The 18,541-nt window shown below is 38.3% G+C and overlaps 1 protein-coding gene across 2 annotated transcripts; it reads right to left on the bottom strand.

Moving 5' to 3' along the window:
• Positions 1 to 4,122: 4,122 nt before the first annotated feature.
• LOC112163107 (alpha-synuclein) lies at positions 4,123 to 18,319 on the bottom strand. Of its 2 annotated transcripts, XM_024299276.2 has the most exons (6): positions 18,029 to 18,319; positions 17,587 to 17,743; positions 17,466 to 17,495; positions 14,899 to 15,041; positions 7,198 to 7,269; positions 4,123 to 6,769 (listed from the first exon to the last, which is right to left on the bottom strand). In XM_024299276.2, exons 2-6 carry the CDS (start codon positions 17,705 to 17,707, stop codon positions 6,752 to 6,754), a joined length of 384 nt encoding a protein of 127 aa, XP_024155044.1. In that variant the 5' UTR covers positions 17,708 to 17,743; positions 18,029 to 18,319; the 3' UTR covers positions 4,123 to 6,751. The 2 variants fall into 2 exon arrangements, with proteins under 2 accessions (XP_024155044.1, XP_036070361.1); XM_036214468.1 differs by lacking the exon at positions 18,029 to 18,319 and having other exon boundaries at positions 17,587 to 17,895.
• Positions 18,320 to 18,541: the final 222 nt, after the last annotated feature.

Below are 18,541 nucleotides of genomic sequence, written 5' to 3'. Positions count from 1 at the left end.
AATAAAATAAATCTGCATGGTGGTGATTTTGTATGTGGTTATTTGACAGGTTAGTGTTTGGGTTGAAGCTCACAGAAATTATAAGGATTTTTTTTCATAGACAAAAAAACCTCATGAAAGACTTTAAAAACAAACTCTAGTTCACGATTTTTTGTATTGCTTGGCCGGTGGTGCGACTTACACTCAGTTACAACTCATGTAATATTTATAAAATAAAAAGCCTCCTATTTTAGTTATTTTTCAACTAACAACCACTAGAGGGCACTGCAGGTGTGTAACAGCTGCTGACAGCACCACAGAAGAAGAAGCACCGCTCAGTTTCACACCTGTCTTGATGGAGCTGTTCAAAAGTGACACAAAACAACAAAGAATTCAGTGGATTTAGTGATTTAAAATCAAACTTTTTTTTTTTCTTTTGTAAAATTTTCCCCACTGGTCTTTTAATTATGATTATTCAGTTTTTTAGCCAAATAAAAATAATTGTATTTAAGAGATATTTCCTGCGGCGCATCATAAGAAATGCGATTCTGGTTTGTGGGCGGGACAGTTGGCGCTGAAGTTAGCGTCACTAATTTCCCAGCATTCCTTTGTTTTCACTCTCTCCTGCTTGCGTAAAGCATTTCACAAGCCGAAGCTAACATTAGCATAGCAACAAAAGAAAAAGAAAACGGTTATCAAGCTGTGCAGTTTTGATCCAGACGCTCAGACAAGGAAGATGAAGACGTTCGTGGATCTATTTGTCTATAAGTGAATGCATCAAATTGTAGTAGAGAAGGGAGACTTTGACTATGTCCGAATCCCCCCCCGTACGCGCTATATAGTGCGTTCACCATTTTCTAGTGCTGTCCGAATCACTAATTCCAAGATCAAGTGCACTAGAAATTTCCCAGAAGTCTTTGGAAAAAGCTAACATTCATCGATGCTCACTAGATTAGCGAATATAGACCACAATGCATTGCGGTCGTACACTTTTGAACAAAAAAACTTGTTTAAATATCATTTTTAAATAAACTATCCACATTTTTGTCATCAGAACACAGTGGAAAAGAAATGTTGTGAAATGTTCATAAATACAGCTACAACAGTGAAGCGTACATCTCTATTCCACTAACATGATTTGCCTTTCAAAGCAAAATGTCCAATCTTGGTCCAGTATTTTGTTACATTTCTACCAAAAATATGACTTGTATATGATTTTTCTTCTTCTTCTTCGGTATGAATTTTTTTTGGCATCTGTGACTTGAAACCCAGAGCATTTTATATTCTGAAATTTAGGTTACATGAAAACATAAACTACTTAATTTTTTTTCAGAAATTCTGAAAGGCTGTGTATTTATTCTGTGCTTATATACACAACAACAGAAGTTTGTCAATAAAAACAATCTAGTTTTTTAATAGAGTTTGGATCCATAATCCCTGAAATTATCCATAGGATTCTGGTTTTCCCCGCCCACTTCAACAACATGATAGAAAATGAGAATACTATGAAGTACATCAAAGAGTACAGATAATATGTTTGTTTTTTTATGCATTTTTTTTTTTTTTGGCTTCATTCTAATTCCGTACAAATGTCATTAGCTCTACTATAACAGGGAGTTTTATTTTTTTTTACTTAACATTGTGTATTTCTTATGTGTAAACAGCCATTCCAAGGTTTTTAATGAATAATAATGAATATAAAAGTGAGTTGAAATACACACCACAAAACTACAGCACTAAATGAGCTTTATACAAGAGCAGTGAGGCCAAAAATAGATTTTTTAAAGACAGACCTCCATCAAACAGCTAAGCCCAGCAGCTGCTTGTTTTTAATCTCAGTCAGATCTGCAGCTTCAGAGATTTTTTTGATCCATCTTTACATCAACGTTTCTCTACACCAGAAACGGCAGAAGTCGTAAACATTCTGAAGTACGTGAACAGCACACGCTCATGTCCTCTGTCCGCAAGAATCACAAATAGATGACACAAGGCCGCTTTCACGCCCACCCACGCAAACACATTCACACACACACATCGCTGCTGTCAGGGGGAATGACTCACTGTTTTTATCCCACTTTCTCATCAGATCGTGATGAGTGTGAAGATGCTTTGACTTCCAGCTCAGCTGTTTACATTGTCTTCATTTTCAGTTGCAGTCATTTTGTTTCATTAATTGTCATTTTCATTAATAATTACAAAAATAACACGGATAATGATGAGTTAATTTCAAAATAATTCTCATGTTTAGGTAAGCAGAATAAAGATTATGACTGATAAAAATGTAATGCAGAACATGTAAAAAATATTATATAATAGAGAGAAAATCACTACAATCTTCATTATATCTGCAGAACAAAAAATAACTGAGACAAAATTTAACACCTCCAACACATTTTCTGCTATGAATCAGTGGGTGGGATGTCACGTTTTTGTAAGATTAATGAAAAAACGTATAACACTGACAAAAAATAAATAAATAAATTCTCAAAAATTAATCACACCATCCATGAAATTTAGTGAAACACTATATTTCATTTATTTGTTCCAGTATTCATGTTTTGATATGCATTGGTACTTATACTTTTATACTCCTTTATTACTCACTCCAAGTAAAACTATTATATTTTCATATTTTGTTTTAAAATACCAATAATTACTATTTTGTCCGGGGTGGAGGTCTCACTTAAGAACACAGTGGGATGTTTATGAAGCCAAATTCTGGCCATCATGTCAAAGATTTTAGAACAAAAAAATATTTGTGTGGGCAGAAATTTAAAAAAAATTAGAATCAAACCAACCTTTAACTTTAGCAGTTCATTATTTTATCTGCTGCAATTTTCATGTTTTTTTGAGAAAATCAAAGTTTTTTTTATAGTTTTTTTTAATTAAAAAAAATTAACAATTACAAAAAACCCTTCGTCTTTGCTGAGTTAAAGTCATTAGTATGTACAAACAGATCATTTTACAGCCAAACAACATTGTTTTTAGATTCACAAGTTGAATAAATTAATTAGATTGTGTTAAGTCAAAATCCATTTTAGATTTTAGTAAAATTCAATAATCGTGTTCTTGACTATTGGCTTTGCTTTTTATGTTTTTACTTATTTTTCCCCCCTTTTTTGGGTTGAGGTTGTGTTTTGAAATGACTGGTTCCCCTCATGTGTGTGACACTCAGCAGCATGAGGGATAAAAGCTTTTCTCTAGGGTCAAAGTGAGTGGCAGATGTGTAAAACTTCTTTGCATCACTGACACAGATTTACTAAAACAACCGACCAGACAAGACTTTTTCTTTTTTAGATATATTTGCTTTAGGTTTATATATGTTAACTTTTCTTTTGCTTTCTTGGGTTTTTAGCACTAAATATGTGTCACAAAAGAGAGATGAAAACTTTAAGAATAAAGTAACCTACATGGCCACAAAAGAACTTGAATCCGAATATTTCTATCAAAAACACAACCAACAAAAACATAAAAAACTATTAAATTTGCATTTAATCTTAACTATAACCGCTAAGATAGAAGCTTTTAAAGCATTTGGACTAGCACCCTTCAAATGCGGTTTTTGTGTGTTACAGTTGTCCTTCGCTACTTTGCTGTTTTACGAACTTTTTTGGGCAATTTTACACACTTAAACTTTTTTTTTATTATTATTAAAGCACATTGTGTTCTGCACCTTAATTGGACATATTCCAATTATGTCTACTACCAATTAGGATGATCAATCTCCTCCATGCCATGTCTCCTCTACATGCATTCAGTTTTCAATAAATTTTCAATCGCTAGCAGATCTTTCTTTATAATACTGGATTTCTTCTTCTACTACTTATTTTATGACTGCATTTTTGTGATATCACTATTTAAACATATTTTATCTTATTATTTTACTGGACATCAAAGGTATTGCAATCCAATTAATCAGTCTTATAGTTAGACTCAGATTTATTTTTGGATTATTTTCCAAAATTTGATAATGTGTGTATAATATATATTTTTTTTTAAAGTATAAATATGTTTTGTGTTGTTTGTGGCAGATTCAAGTTTCTATATCAGACCACAGAAACCCCTAGAAATGTGTTTAAAATCCCCCAAATTTACAGAATTATTTGTGGAAAACTAGCAGGAAATTCAAAAACATCACTCGACTCACACTTTGTATAATTTATTCAACATTTATGTCCAAATAAATTCATGAATAAAATATTACATGCTAGAAAATACAATAGGAATTCACAGATAGCTTAGCACGTCATAGTCCATCGCGTAAAAGAAGAGACATTGTGCAGAAAAAACGGAGAACATCGGAGTGTCCAAAAAAAAAAGCCATGTAACTCTTTACTTATATAGAGACACTTAGGTGTTTGTAGATTGTGGTGTTTTCCATGATTAGGTTACTGTTATAGCCACGTAGTTGACAAAAGACACATACAAACACACAAACACATGTTGTCTCATTATCTTTGTGGGGAAACTCCCTGAAACTTTCTTTCACTTCAGCCTAAACACAGTTTCTCTTTGTAAATCATCTTATTTGAGTGTTTTTTGCAGCACTGAACAAACTATATTCTTCTCTACTTCTTTATATAAAGTATTTCTTTATATTTTCACGGAGACACACTTTGCTGTCGCTTCAGCTTTCTCTGTTTCGCCTTCTGAAACTCTACAGTTACTATGTTCTGATCAGGACTTGAGTGAAGTAATTGTTGTGTTTAGATATTGTCTGCATATGTTTTTGACATTATAACAAAAATTAAAAAATAAAAAAGTCATCATGCTATGTTCACACCGGGCTCGGAAACACACGTTCAAGCAATCACTTTCACTGAAAAGTATGTAAACGCACAAATTCAGGGATTCGGAATTGGTACTGATGTTTGACGTCCTTTATAGTATATGTATATATATATATATAAAAAGATGGACTTACCACCCGTTTGAAACTTGATAATAAAGGATAAATTAATCATAATTAAAATACTAAGAAAAATCCCCGGAGCAAGATTTAAACCGCTTTGACAATTCGCACCTCTTCCAAACAGTATCAGGTAGCAACAGTGCAGTGTGAACACCATATGCTAAAATCGTGTTCATGAATGCCTTTTTAGCGAGTTCTTGAACGTGTGCCAAAAACCCGGTGTGTATGTACCATTTAAGCCAAAAAATAGTCTTAAACTTCAGCTAACGACAAAACAGAAAGGAAACAGTTACGTTTGGTCCATAGTTCTGAATTAGAGCTAACTCAACCCCCCCTTTTTTTAAATATATATATATATATTTAATTGTTAGTATCCAACTAAAAAATAAAAATATATTTATACCTTTATTTTGTTAGCTCTATCACAAAATTTAAAGTGGCATTACGACTCTTTTGATGTAGCTAGCAGCCATGTAAACAAATGCATGCTAGCATAAACATTAGCATGCTACATCCACAGTTTATTTTAATTTCTTTACTTTTTTTTAAAGTTTTCTAGATTTAGAAACCAACAACCCTTTAGCTGTGAAGTTCATCCTTTTCTCTGCTTAGCATACGGGATGAATTTAAAGCAAATTTCCACCTGGAACCACAGGGTCAGGAAGAATTGAACCCACGAACGTTTGACACTTCATCACAGCTGAAGTTCAGGTTCATAAACATGTTTCGCCACATGTTCAGCTTCCCTTGTGCATATGCAAACAAATTGTTGGCCCAGCTGTAACCCCGTACGCAACTTCCCAACGCGCCGCAGCTTTAAATTTGAACTGCTGGTGAGCTGTTTCAGATCCTGTCACAGTCAAGAGACACGAGGCACAGAAGGCAAGATGGAGGAAAGAGCTGATACTCTGTGTGTTTGTGTGTGTGAACTCCCTGAAAGTAACGCAACTTTGTGTTTTGTTTTGTTGATTTTTTGCAACTGTTCCTGCCACTTCCTGACAGTGCAGCACCGGTCTGCTTCGCAACACAGACGGGTAAATTTAGGGCGCTCTTCTGCTCGCTGCGGGGATACTTCGTATTGTTTTTCACAACTTGTTTTCATGGGAAAATTATAAACTGGGAATTACTGCTGAGTTTAACCAACTTAAACTTGCAAATGCATTTTTTTAAATGGTTGTTTGTCTTTTTGTGTATAATTTCAGTGCATTTTGGCATCACGCCCCCTGCTGTTTGTTATAAGGAAATTCATTTCTTTATAGATAATAGCTATCGTTTGTTCCATTCCAGTAAACAACAATAAATTACTAAGATTTTGAACCTTTTCAAACCTATTTAATATTTATGTCTATAACTTAGAATAAAACTGACTTTTCCTGTTCAGTGTACTTTTATTTCTTTTAATCCACATTTTTTCTGAGATATCTAAAGCAAAATTTGTTCTGATTTTGTAGAAAAAAAATATCATTAAATGCCTTTTCATTTACCTGAATCAAATTGATAAAAGGGGCATTTGAGGGCATTTTTGAAACTAAATTTAATCAATAAAAAAAAGCAAAATAACATTTTTGATCCTGCACTGCTGTTCCAAACCCCCCTTTTCCATCGGATTTTCCCACTTTTCGGGACAAAAGACTCGCACACAGAGACAAACGAAGACACACACCCCCACACGCCCACAAGCAGCATCTCCCAGTCTCTACAACAGCTACAACCAACAGACAAACGGAACGATACCAGCAGAAACACAGAGACTTCACGCACAGACTCCATGACAGACCCAAAGCGAGGCACGACGGGACTTGGCAGTGCGACATGGAATGTTTCGGTCTTCGATTTTTGATTGAGGCGCTCCGGAGCCAATCAGTCATCGCTGTCTTCCTGAGAAGGAGAGGAACAGGAGGAGGCGTGCTGAGAATGTAACACCGGCTATCACTCCACCCGTTACAATCATTTATTAATGGTTCTTGGCTGCACACAGCCGGACTCACTATTCACCACTAACACACTTCTTAGACCTTCATTCTTTGTCTTTCTGGGTGATAATTGAACAGATTTGCAGAACAAATTTGACATAATAAAAATATGATCCAAATATATGATAAAAATATCCTCCACTTTCATCTTTTAGCTGGTTAAGATTTCAAATTAAAACATAATATCTACAATATCTATTTAGTTTAATGTGACCAGAGATATAGAGGTGAGCTTGACCTTCAGCAGGTGGATGATAGACAATGGAGTTAAACAGCAGGTGATGTGCATGTGTGTGTGTGTGCGTGCATGTGCATGTGCATGTGTGTGTTTACCTCTGTAGCCTCAGCAGGATCAGTATCAACAGGTGACTCTGCTGCATTCTGTTCCGCTGAGGCGTCGTCACTCTGAAAAACAAAGATAAAATCCCTCTTTTGTCGTAGTTTTATAATCCACCATGTTTCTTATCTGAGGGACAAAGGATGTTATTGCATTTTTTTATTATTAACTCTTGGTGTTTTCTGTGTTTGTAGAAGTCTGTGGACGAAGAGATTCTTCATGTAAACACGACTAAATTTTACAATCCTTCATTTTGTTTTGGATTTAGTAAAATTGTTCACAGGAATATTGTGACTGATAAAATATTTGCTTTTGATGGATCAGTAAATCATATTTTGTTCGGATGTTTTTGGCTATTCTTTTACTTGAGGATATTTTTGCTATCTCATTATGTTTAAAAACACACAGAAATGCGGTTTGATAAGTTCTTTCAAAGGTATAAATATTCAAAAATCTGTATTACATTAATGCTGTTTTTATTTCCTGTTTTCCGATTTTCAGAGTCATTTTAACCCTAAAAGTGCCTCACACTCAATGACTCAATTGTCCTACCTCCAGAAATCACTTTTATTGTTACAATAAGTCCTTGTGTGGTTAAATAGTTAGCAAACATTTCAACTTTTTTCTTGAATATTTAAAAAATATAGTTACTTGAAGTCTTGCATGTTACTAACTAAAGTCTAAAGAACACTAGCACAAAAAAATCCCCATTTTATAAATTTTTCAACTAAGAAATTAGTTCTAAATCTCTTAATGGGTTAAATTTGAAATTTTTCTTTTCTGTTTTTTTTTTATAACCAACATTTTTTTTTTTGCAACAAAACACAATAATTAGACCACAATAACAAAACAAAACATACAAATAGAGGATTATATTCTACATTTTCGTAGAGGATACTAAGTTTTAGATTCCTGTGCTGTGGCATTTTGGGATATGTAGTATATATGTAGTATTTCCTCCAGTTATTGATTAGGATTTAACATGTATGTGGACGAAAAAGTCAAGTTAAGCTCTGCTTTTTGATTAAAAACTCCCTTTTCAAAGATTTGCATATGTAACAGGTTCAAAATGTGTGGTATAATTACACAAAATTGTATTTTTAACATTTTTATTTTGCAGCTGGCAGTTGGGTGACATGCTAATAGGGTCCTTCCGAATATAAATTGAAGCTCCGCCCTCCCTCTTTCCTTTTTTTAAGGTGAATATGACGGGTATATTTTCCTTTATATTTAACTCCTGTGCTAATTTGAACTTTGTATGTTTTAGTTTTGGGCACTGTCAGGGCGCGGCACATTCTGACGCCATATTTTGTTATAAATAGAGAATAATTGGAGATTCTTCCAATAAAATTCCTCCGGCGCAGCGGTTACACAGACTGTTTTGTATTTTTTCTAGTAATTATAACCCAAAAATGGTCAGAATTTAAACAATTTTAAACAAACACTTCTTTAGCATGCTAAGGTGCTTATTACATCATATTTAAGACAATGAATCAATGAATCCCCAAACTACAATCAGTTTAATTTCAAATGATATGGATGTTTATTGTATTCCTCTGTTTCATTAAGGATTTCATAGCAGTCATGCTGATCAGCTGTCAGAGAGCAGCAGCTGCTAAAGAGGGAAGCGCTAATGAGAAGCTAAAGTGACGTGTCTGCTGTCTGGCCTTGATTACACTGTGGCATTGAAGCGACCTTCCTCCACGGGAGGACTGACTGCGTAACTTTACACCTGGATTTCCCATCGAAGCTTCATCGTTTCACGGAAAGACGGAAAAAATAACTTTCCAAATATTTAAGCAAAAAACTGCAAGATTAAAGCATCCCTTTGTATTTTTTTAATAACAAGCCTCCGCAATAATTAGAGCAATAAGAGTTGTAATCTAATTTTTATTCTCTCAACTCCCTCACCTCCGATTCCGCCTGATTTCTCTATCTGACAGTTATTTTCCCGTCCTTCTCCCTTTCCGACCTCGCCGCTGTTTCCGGCAGCGGATGAAACGGGGAAAATGAGAAGATTAATCAAGGTGAAGCATCTCGCCGGGCCGTCTGTTTGCTCCGCTGTGTTTGGGGACAGTCACTCAAGGACTTTCTCAATATTTTAAAATCAACATTTCTTAGGAAGAGCCGCCTGGAAACGAGGTTTAATAATTAGCTCCGGTGTTTTAAATGTTTGTTCATGTTCTCAGCATCATCTTAAAAACCAACAACCACTGAAAGCTTCACTGAGACAATGAGCATAGAATCCATTTCTATAAATGTATGTGAGTTCATGCATTTCTATACAAATGCTTCCCTGCATTCCTTCGTGCTCATTATGTTGACTCGGCACTACAAGCATTTTTGGAGCGCGACAGTTTAAAACGAGCTGGTTGGCTCCGTTGCTTATGAGAATGTGGAGGCTAATTACACTCGAGTTTAGTTCACCCAGAAGGATTAGCGGTTCATCAATTCAGAAACCCTAATTAATCCAGGTAACAGTAGATGCTCAGAAACTGCAATGATGTGGCGAAAAATAAAAAGAAATCGAGACAGCATCTAATTCTGTAAGATTTCATTTCTGAACAGTGATCCACTGCTATTTTAACAGTAACCGAGACATTTCCTCTAAACCCCATAGCCCCAGCGGTTAAGGAAGTAGATGAAAGTTCTGGACGAAAATCCTCGTGTCAAGCGGCCATATTGGATCTTTTTTTCCACCCCTTGATCGAGTCACTGAAAACATCACATGGCCAAAGCTAAATTCCAACGGCCAAATTGTACCACAAGACCTCAGACCGCGTCTGTGCATTGACTTAACATAAAGACTTGACGCCCCTACTGCGCAGCATAGGTGACCCCTCACCCTGGTGTTCCAAACAGGAAGTACCCGCTGGTTTCAAAAAGCCTAAATCCTATAGACTTCTATCAATAAACAAACTGCTTTTACTAAGTCATTTTATTTGTCAGAATTGCTCTGTTACATCTTTTAACATGTTCTTGGTAATCCTATTTTTTTCATATTTTTTTATAGTCCAAGCTATAAACCAACCAATCAGATGCCCTAATAAAAGTAGGTGGGCTCATGTCGAACGTTTGACAGATTCTCTTGAGCCTGCTGTCAGTAGAAGGGGTGTGGCCTTCTAACATGCTTCTAACATGAGAAAGTGGTTGCCACAGGATTAAAGACTAAGACTGACATGAACCAATCACGTTTTACTGAGAACGTCTGGTTCCAACATGGCGACTGACATCTAGTGAAAGAATGCTGACTGAACTGAATTCATTTGGTTGGAACCGGAATTAAGTCATTTAGGGTGACGTCTCACTCACTCTGTCCAGTTCTCTATGTACAGTCAACACTTACCAAATGTTTTCAGTTTGCCAAATATATATAAATCGTAAAAGGATTGAAAATATGTATTTTAAACACTTTTATTTTTGTTATTAACACTAAAACATCTGCTCTTTAAACTAAGGTGCAATTACTAATGTAAAACAGTTGGAATAAAGAAAAAATGTGTAGAAATTATTGAAAGATTATTATTTCCAAAGAAAAAAAAAATCTTTGAAAAGTTGTCTTATTTTTGTAATGGTTAAAGTAACTTGTATTGATGATTTCTTAAACTTTGTCAGCAATGATACTAACTTAAAAATTGACGTCACCGCTTAAAGCGCCGGTGATTAAGAGTTAAAAAAGAGAGAGAAAAATGTAAAAATGTTGATTTTTGTTTGAGAAAAGTGAATGAAGAGCATAGTAGGGAATTTTACAGCATAATGATTTAAAATATTAAGATGAATTTCACCTACCGTGGGTTATTTTGGAGCATAACTCCTCCAATAAAGGAAACTGATTACTGTTACTGTAAAAATATTCTCAGTTATCCTTTAACTCTAGAGTGTCTTTTGTTAGTTGAGAAATTTTAATAGATTAAGGTGCAATCTACAACTTTGCCACTAGATGTCAGTGCATTCCACAAAACACAACGATTAATAGTTTATAACTAAAATAAGTGCACACATTTGTTGCAATGATCCATTTAATCAACTCTATGTGTTGGGTGTGCTCTGACCCTGATTACACAAAACGGATGGGAGAGAAAAGCAAAAACAAAACATCTTTTGGGAGGACAAACGGGTTGTCATTTTTCATGTTTCACTCGTGTCTCAGCCATAAATTGTGTTCTACAGTAGACTGCCTTTGCCTCCCCCTCGTCTTTTGACAAACGAAGGCCAGACTGACTGATGAAGAACACTAGAAAGCTAACACCACCTAACAGCTTACATTTTACTGAAGGAACACAAAGTGACTCCAGAAGTGATGACAAATGGCTCAAGGTCGGGAAGCTATTTTGACGCGGTGTAGAGTTAGCTTGCAGCTTCTTCATTACGTGGAAGGATGGGCAGAGCAGAAGTGCATTCACAATCCGTGGCTTTACAATTTAAACAAGCGTCCTCAATGTGGTGCTATATGGACGAATGATAGAAGGAAAAAAAGTGTGGAAATGTGTGGACACAAACATTGCTAGATACGTAAAGTTAAAAGAAAAGATCTTGATAAATCATGTTTTTTCCTCTTTTGCTGATATGAAGAAAAAAAAAGGAAATATTAAACAAAAATTTGAATCACAGTAATAAAACAACATATTTCATACAACTACTACTTTTTGCTAAGCAAGCCCATATCATTACACTTGCACTTCTAAGCTTTACAGTTGATTTGAGGCTTTGTCCCTAAAATAGTTGTTGTTTTCCTATATATGACGTAGATCATACATCATTGGGGTGGCTGTGATGCAGAACTAGGGTGGTCAACCTCTGATTAGAAGGTTCAGTTCCCGCCTTACCTGCCATGTGTTGAAGTGTCCTTGGACAAAAGTGAACTCCAAATTGCTCCTTGTGGTTATTGGCTGGTGTCATTGTTAGACATCAGTGTGCATGTGAACGCATGTGTGAATAGGGCTGTGACTGTAAAGCGCTTTGGGCCTTCTAAGAAGGTCGAAAATTGTATACATTATATGTGTTTAAGACTGCATAGACCATGCTAGCATAGCGTCTCCAGCCATATAACTCACTGATGCCAAGCATGTTCAAAGCTATGCTAAGCGTTAGCCTGTGTGAAAGTCATAAGCCTTTTTCTTGACTGTATATGAGAACTGGACCGAGGCAGGGTGATGTCACTCATAGAAAATTGTATAATTCCAGCTCTAGTTAAATGAACACCATTGAGACACCTTTTTTTGCGATACGGACATCGCCATTTTGGAGTCAGACAACATTAGTAAACAGTGATTGGTCTGAGTTGGTCTGGGTCAGCGTTTCTATGGCAACCACTCTGACCAATCAGGAGTGAGCTTGTTTCAAGTACACACCCCTATTATTTGAAAGTGTGATACAGAAAAATGTGTTAATCATTATTTTAAATGTTACTTTTATCGAGGCATGTGATTATTCAGTTTATAACTTAAATTACTTGCAATAAAAAATATTAGAAAATTAGAATTATCAAGAACATGGTAAAAAAATGTATTAGAACAAGAATGGCTATTCTGATAAATAGAATGAGTAAAATAGCTGTTTATTTCTCGAGTAAAGTATGGTGGCTTCTTGAGATACTTCCTGTTTGGAACGTGAAGGGGGAGGAGTTACTCAAAAGGCAACACTCCCAAAACACAAAATCTAACATCCGTATACACATAACTACACACATAGTAGATTAAGGGAAACAACAACTCAATCAATTTTAACCAAAAAAACATAAAAAAAGCGAACTGACTCCGCCCACTGAATGTTCACCGTGGTCCTTACAGTCCACAGTCATTCTGAGGCCTTTTACTAGTAGTTATATTCCCTACAGTTCTCCCCAGAAACAATGACTCCAGGGAATGAATGATTTAATAAAAATATAGTTTTACATGACTGGGATCTCAGATGAGGAGTCGGCTGTAAATGAATGGAAACTGGTTAAGCCCAAAATGGCTTAAATGATTACAATTATTTTCCACAAAGACTAAAATAACAAAAAAAGTAAAATAACAAAATATTAGTTGATCAATTGATAAATAATTGATCAAAATGTGTAGCTATTGGATGTTCTGTCTTTCTGAACAATTGCTTTAAGTCCTTTCAAGACTGAATCTCACATCACTGCTGCTTAATTAATACACTTGACTTCTTCAGATCAGCAAACAGCCAAAACGTCTGATTTAAGAGCAGCACTCAGACTCGTAATCTATCAAACCGCGAAGGACGTTTGATTAGCAGCACCTGACTGCAAGTCACGCGCCTACATCCTGTGGCGGTCCTGCTTTTCCTCGTTCGGCTCCTGCGCTTCAGCTCAGCTTTTGTTTAAGAAAAGTGATGCAGTGATTTGTCATGACATGCTCCTCTGATGTGGTTTTAATCTGATTTGGAGGTCTGGTCAATACAGATTACCTTGCTCAAAAAAAGGTCAAACTAAATAATCAAATTAAAAGCTAAAACGGGCGACAGGAGGCTATCTTGGCGTGTCTGGTTGGAACATGGAGAACACGTTTTAGGTGGTACCATGGAAATGGGTCCAGTCTGACAGGTAAATAATAAATAAACTGTTTCAACGCAGTTTTAGGGACCAGATGAGTGACCGGACCAAAGACCGAATCGTCACTAGAAGGATCAGTTCCATTAAAACCCAACACATTCTCACTCCCAATGTATAGTTCGGGCCCCCGCCACGCCACTTTTTGATGTTTTGGGTATCTCTAACTAGTAGTTTTTTGACGTGCTTTCTGCTCCCATTAAATCAGGAGTCCCCATCCTCTGATAGTGAACCAGTACCGGTCCGAGGGCCACTTGTTAACGGGCCACAGACACTAATCGGGGGTCCCCAATCCTCGGGACGTGGACTGGTACCCTAACCCTAACTCCGTACCCTAACCTGGTACTGGTACCCTAAACCTCATTTCCACTGAGCAGTCTGCTACAGTTCGATCCGGTATTTTGAGTGTTTCCATTGTTAAATGGACCCATTAAACAGTTCTAACCGTACCTCTTGAGGGCCCCATCCGTTGTAGATCCATAGAAAAATGCAACGGGACGGTTGGGGCAGAGTCTCTGTTGCCACCCATTGATTGACAGAAAGTGATGGCAACATTAGAAAGCGCCATTATAGCACTAAGCTAGTGATTCTGTTTTCCTCTTCACAGCGATATTCTTCTTAGCTTTCAAAGAACTTTAAATTCCTGTTACACGATGTACAAAAAGTAAAGCAAGAAAAAGACGAGCTTTTGGATGACCTCCGTTGTTGTTTTTCTAGTTGTCGCACTGCAATGACACAATGACATGCTAGCGGTCTACATGCGCCGTGAAAACAAACTGATCAGTGGAAGCAAGGCTTAACTAAGTGGAAACACTTGCTAGAATTGACTGGCCCGTACCGTATCGGACTATTCTGTGGAAACAAGCTTAACCTGATACTGGTACCATAACCGTAACCTGGTATTGGTGCCCTAACCCAGTACCGGTTCCGCGTCTATTAACGCCTCTGATACCACCTCCCGAGGGTTGGAGACTTGTGATTTAAAGGGGAAAGGCAACCACGTCAAAAAACGACGGGTTGGGGACACCCAAAACTCCAAAAAGTGACACGGAGGGGGCCTGAACAATACGTCCATATATGACGAGTCGGGACGGAGAATGTGTTGTAAAACCTGCAAGCTGAAGTCAAGAGTCTTTCTTACTTGTTTAGTCGGATCCCTCTTGACCAATCCAGTGGCGGCGGCGATGTTGCCGGCACCCTCCACAGTTTTCTGGGCCACGGCGGTTACCCCGGTGACCACAGCTCCGCCTACCTGAGACACTCCAGACACAGTTTTACCTGCAACTGTAGGAACGATGGCAGGATGGAGAAGAGAAAAGAAGTCAGGACAATTAAGGAGGCTTCATCTCTGCGGAGCCTGGACTCCTGAGAGGATAGCAGACATACCGGATACCAAACCCTCCAAGGCTAATTTAGAAATGTAGGTGATGCACTGTAATGACTCATTTCTCAGATACAAATTAATTGCCTTTTGCTTCTAATGTGTCCTGAAGCTTTAACATTTGTTTAATTGTTGTTTTGTTTTTTGTCCACAGTGTTGTTAAACTAGAATGTCAAGTTCAGACATTGAGAGGTTTGGAGGAACTTCCAACTTCCCATCACCAACTGCTTTTGAAATTAGTGTCTTGTTATTTTTTGAGTTGCAGAAACTTTTCAGAGTTTTAGATTAAAGCATCAAGGTTGTATATACATTTTCCCCCTTTAAGGTACCGCTTCAATAATCTGTTTTCAAAGTATTCCCAGTGGTCTTTCAGTTATGTCATTTTTAGCTAAAGGACATAGTTTCTGCAGAGAGGAATTACTTTATTCTAAAATTGCCTCTTAGTTGTGGGCAGAGCTTTTAGTGGAAACCCGTGCCCCCTTCCTTTCACCTACGATGTGCCGCTTATGCTACAGTAACAAATGCAACGGCCACCGTGCGATGGGGAGGCATCGACAGAATCTTCACGATTTCATGCTGCTGCTGCCCATTTTTTAATTTTAATCTTGGTGTTGTCTTAAATGTAGTTGGCGGCAGTCAGGAAACTGTCACGAGTGCAGAATGGACTGCTTTTATATACCGCCGGGTTACTGGGCGGCTGGTGGCACTTGATCCCAGCCAGCAAGGCCAAGTGGGCCCCTTATGGTTTAAATGTGGGCAGAAAATCTTGGTCCCGATTGGGTTTGTCTGCAGTTTCCATGATGGCTCCACCTGTGTTTGACCACATCGGCTCCACAGCCCCAAGGATCAGCAACCTGGGCGGAGACCCTGCTTACTCTGCCGGACCCGGGGCGGTGATGCTCGCTTGCTCTGTCAGTGTCTCAAACGGGCAGACAGCTGGTTCCATGTGGAACAGATTTATTAGTTCAGACCGGAACTAAGCACGGCTAAAAGTCCACAAAACTAAATCAGTGTCAGACAGGCAGAGGTCAATCACAAGCATAGGAGCATCAAAGAAGAGACTAAAGATCTCAGGATCCAGGCAAAAGGTCAGGGCGGGAAGTGGGCAATCAGAGAATAAGCAAAGTCAGATACACAGAAGACCAGGTCCAGATATCAACGCTCAGTAATGCATGAAGAGTGGCACAAACAATACTTCGCACTGAGCGAGGTTCTGAGTAGTGCTTAGGTGTCATGTGGTTGACTGGCAAATGAAAGCGCGATTCCCGTTCGGTGTGAATGCACCTTTAAGCTAATGTAGGCAAACACAAGTGGGACCACCATGGAAACTGTGGACAAACCTAATTGGGGCCCATATTTTCTGTCCAAACCATTTGGGGTCCACTTGGCCTTGCTGGCTTGGACATCAGGAGACATTTACACATCGTCCAATCAACGATGCTGCCGCTTAGCAATCCGCAATGTGACCGTCCGATTTTGCAATAGCATTATTCCCGCCTGTCACTGGACTGCCACTGCTCGTCCTTGAAATGTACCAGGGTGACCACTGATCGATATCAACTTTATAGATAAAAATTGTCCGATCGCCGTAAAATTTTAACTTTTCCTTAAAACCTGCGCTCCTCCCGATTACAAATACAAGCCAAATTTGATGAAAATTCGGCAATTGTTGGATATTTGACCCACGTTTTATAGTCACTCACACCTCCGAACTAACATTACCAGTGCAACAAAACTGTCTGAGCTTTCCAAACGCACAGTTTTGAGCCTTCTCAGACGAGGAAAAAGACGTACATAAGTCGTCTACAAGGAATTCACAACAATTTGAATTAAAGAATACTCAAAAGTGCAAATTTGAGCTTAATCCATCATCAGAAAAATGCAAGAACATGTTAAAAACACAATTTTCTTCAGCGTGGCTTTTTAAAACAAGCCCGTTTGACACCTTTTGTTCCTCGTTATTTGATCCCACTGAAATGAAAGCAGAGGAAGCTGATCAGGCAAACTCTTAAGAAGGGGGCCTCACCCGAGCTGATTATCAGATCATCAAACTCAGTCCGCTGACAGGACATTACCACACATTTTATCTGCTAATCCCACAGCAATCCAATTTTCATAAGCACTTTGTTTACGTGCAGGTGGCATATAGGAGACCATACAGTCGTCTCCCTGGACGATTACTATAACATCCAGCTCCCTGAGGCTTCTCTGCTATCAGAAACATTGGCTCTGTAGAGTTTAGACTGTGTTGTTTACCTGCAGTAAATACTATTAATACAAAAAAATAAAAATAAAAAACACAAAAGTGAATGGAGATGTGCTGTTACCTGTGGAAACTCCATCTTTTGTTTTGGTGCCTGAAAAAAAAAGAAGAAAATAAAGAGATAATTCAGATTTTAAAGGGAGGGGGCAGCATTGACAGCTATAGAAGAGTCACTGAGAACCCACCGACATACATGACCCCATCCTTTGTCATCTCGGCCGCTCCAGTCACTCCCTGCTTGGTTTTCTCCGCCGCTGCCACGACTCCGTCCTTGGCTTTGGTGAAACCCTTCATTAACGCGTCCATGGCGGCGTGGATGGCTCCGGATCGGCGCGCGCGTGGCTGGGGTGCGCAGAACGGACGGATGGGGGCAGATGGGGGTAAATGATTAGCATCGGTATTACAACACTACGCCACCGCCCCTCTCCCACCCCCCCTTTCCTTACAAATGTTGCTCTGAATCCCACCTGTAGGAATGGCTACAACTCGGAGGATGGAAAAAAATTATGAATGGATTTACTCTGAGGAATAATTCACAAGGGGAGGGGGGATTGAATTCTATTAAAATATGTGTGCTTTTTTTTAAAAAGAGAAAACTATATTTTAAGAAAATATATATTTACGCACCTGTTTGATCCAACTTCCTCCTCAAAAGAACCTTCCGGGATGCGAGCGACTAAATCCCCGGCTGATGCCCGAGTAGCGTCTCCAAACTTCGGCTGCTCTGAAGGCGACGAGCGTAGTGTCCTCCACACGGACCGACGGAGCCGGAGAGGGAAGGAGAGGAGAGGAGAGGACGTGCTGACGCTCCGCGGGTTTGACAGACGCCTCCCTCCCACGCCACGGACGGACGGAGATGATGGAGAAGGAGCGCGCGCGCGCGGATTACGTAGCCGCTGCGCCTCCACGAGGAGGCAGAGCGGGAACCCGGAGTTCTCGTTAAGAGCAACCCACCAATTAAAGCAGATGGCTCTGTAATTAACGCTACAACAAAACCCCGGTTGTTGCTAAAGGTCTTTTAAAAACTGTAAATAGTTTGTTTGGCTATAAAGTTGATTTATTTTTAACTATTTACAGATTAAAAACATTTAAATACAATGAAACCATCATTGGTTTCCATGGTTACAAAAGGGCCGCGTG

This window comes from Oryzias melastigma, linkage group LG12 (genome assembly GCF_002922805.2).
Source record: "Oryzias melastigma strain HK-1 linkage group LG12, ASM292280v2, whole genome shotgun sequence".
NCBI classification, from domain to species: domain Eukaryota; kingdom Metazoa; phylum Chordata; class Actinopteri; order Beloniformes; family Adrianichthyidae; genus Oryzias; species Oryzias melastigma.
Note: the sequence above shows the minus strand (reverse complement) of the source record. Positions and strands in the feature narration are given on the sequence as shown.

Excerpts from the sequence above, each read along its gene's own strand:
- LOC112163107 (XM_024299276.2), bottom strand. The coding sequence starts at position 17,707 with ATGGACGCGTTAATGAAGGGTTTCACCAAAGCCAAGGACGGAGTCGTG. Across the intron at positions 15,042-17,465 it reads AAAAGATGGAGTTTCCACAG|TTGCAGGTAAAACTGTGTCT; the intron begins GTAACAGCACAT and ends TCGTTCCTACAG. Across the intron at positions 7,270-14,898 it reads AGAGGGATCCGACTAAACAA|AGTGACGACGCCTCAGCGGA; the intron begins GTAAGAAAGACT and ends TTTGTTTTTCAG.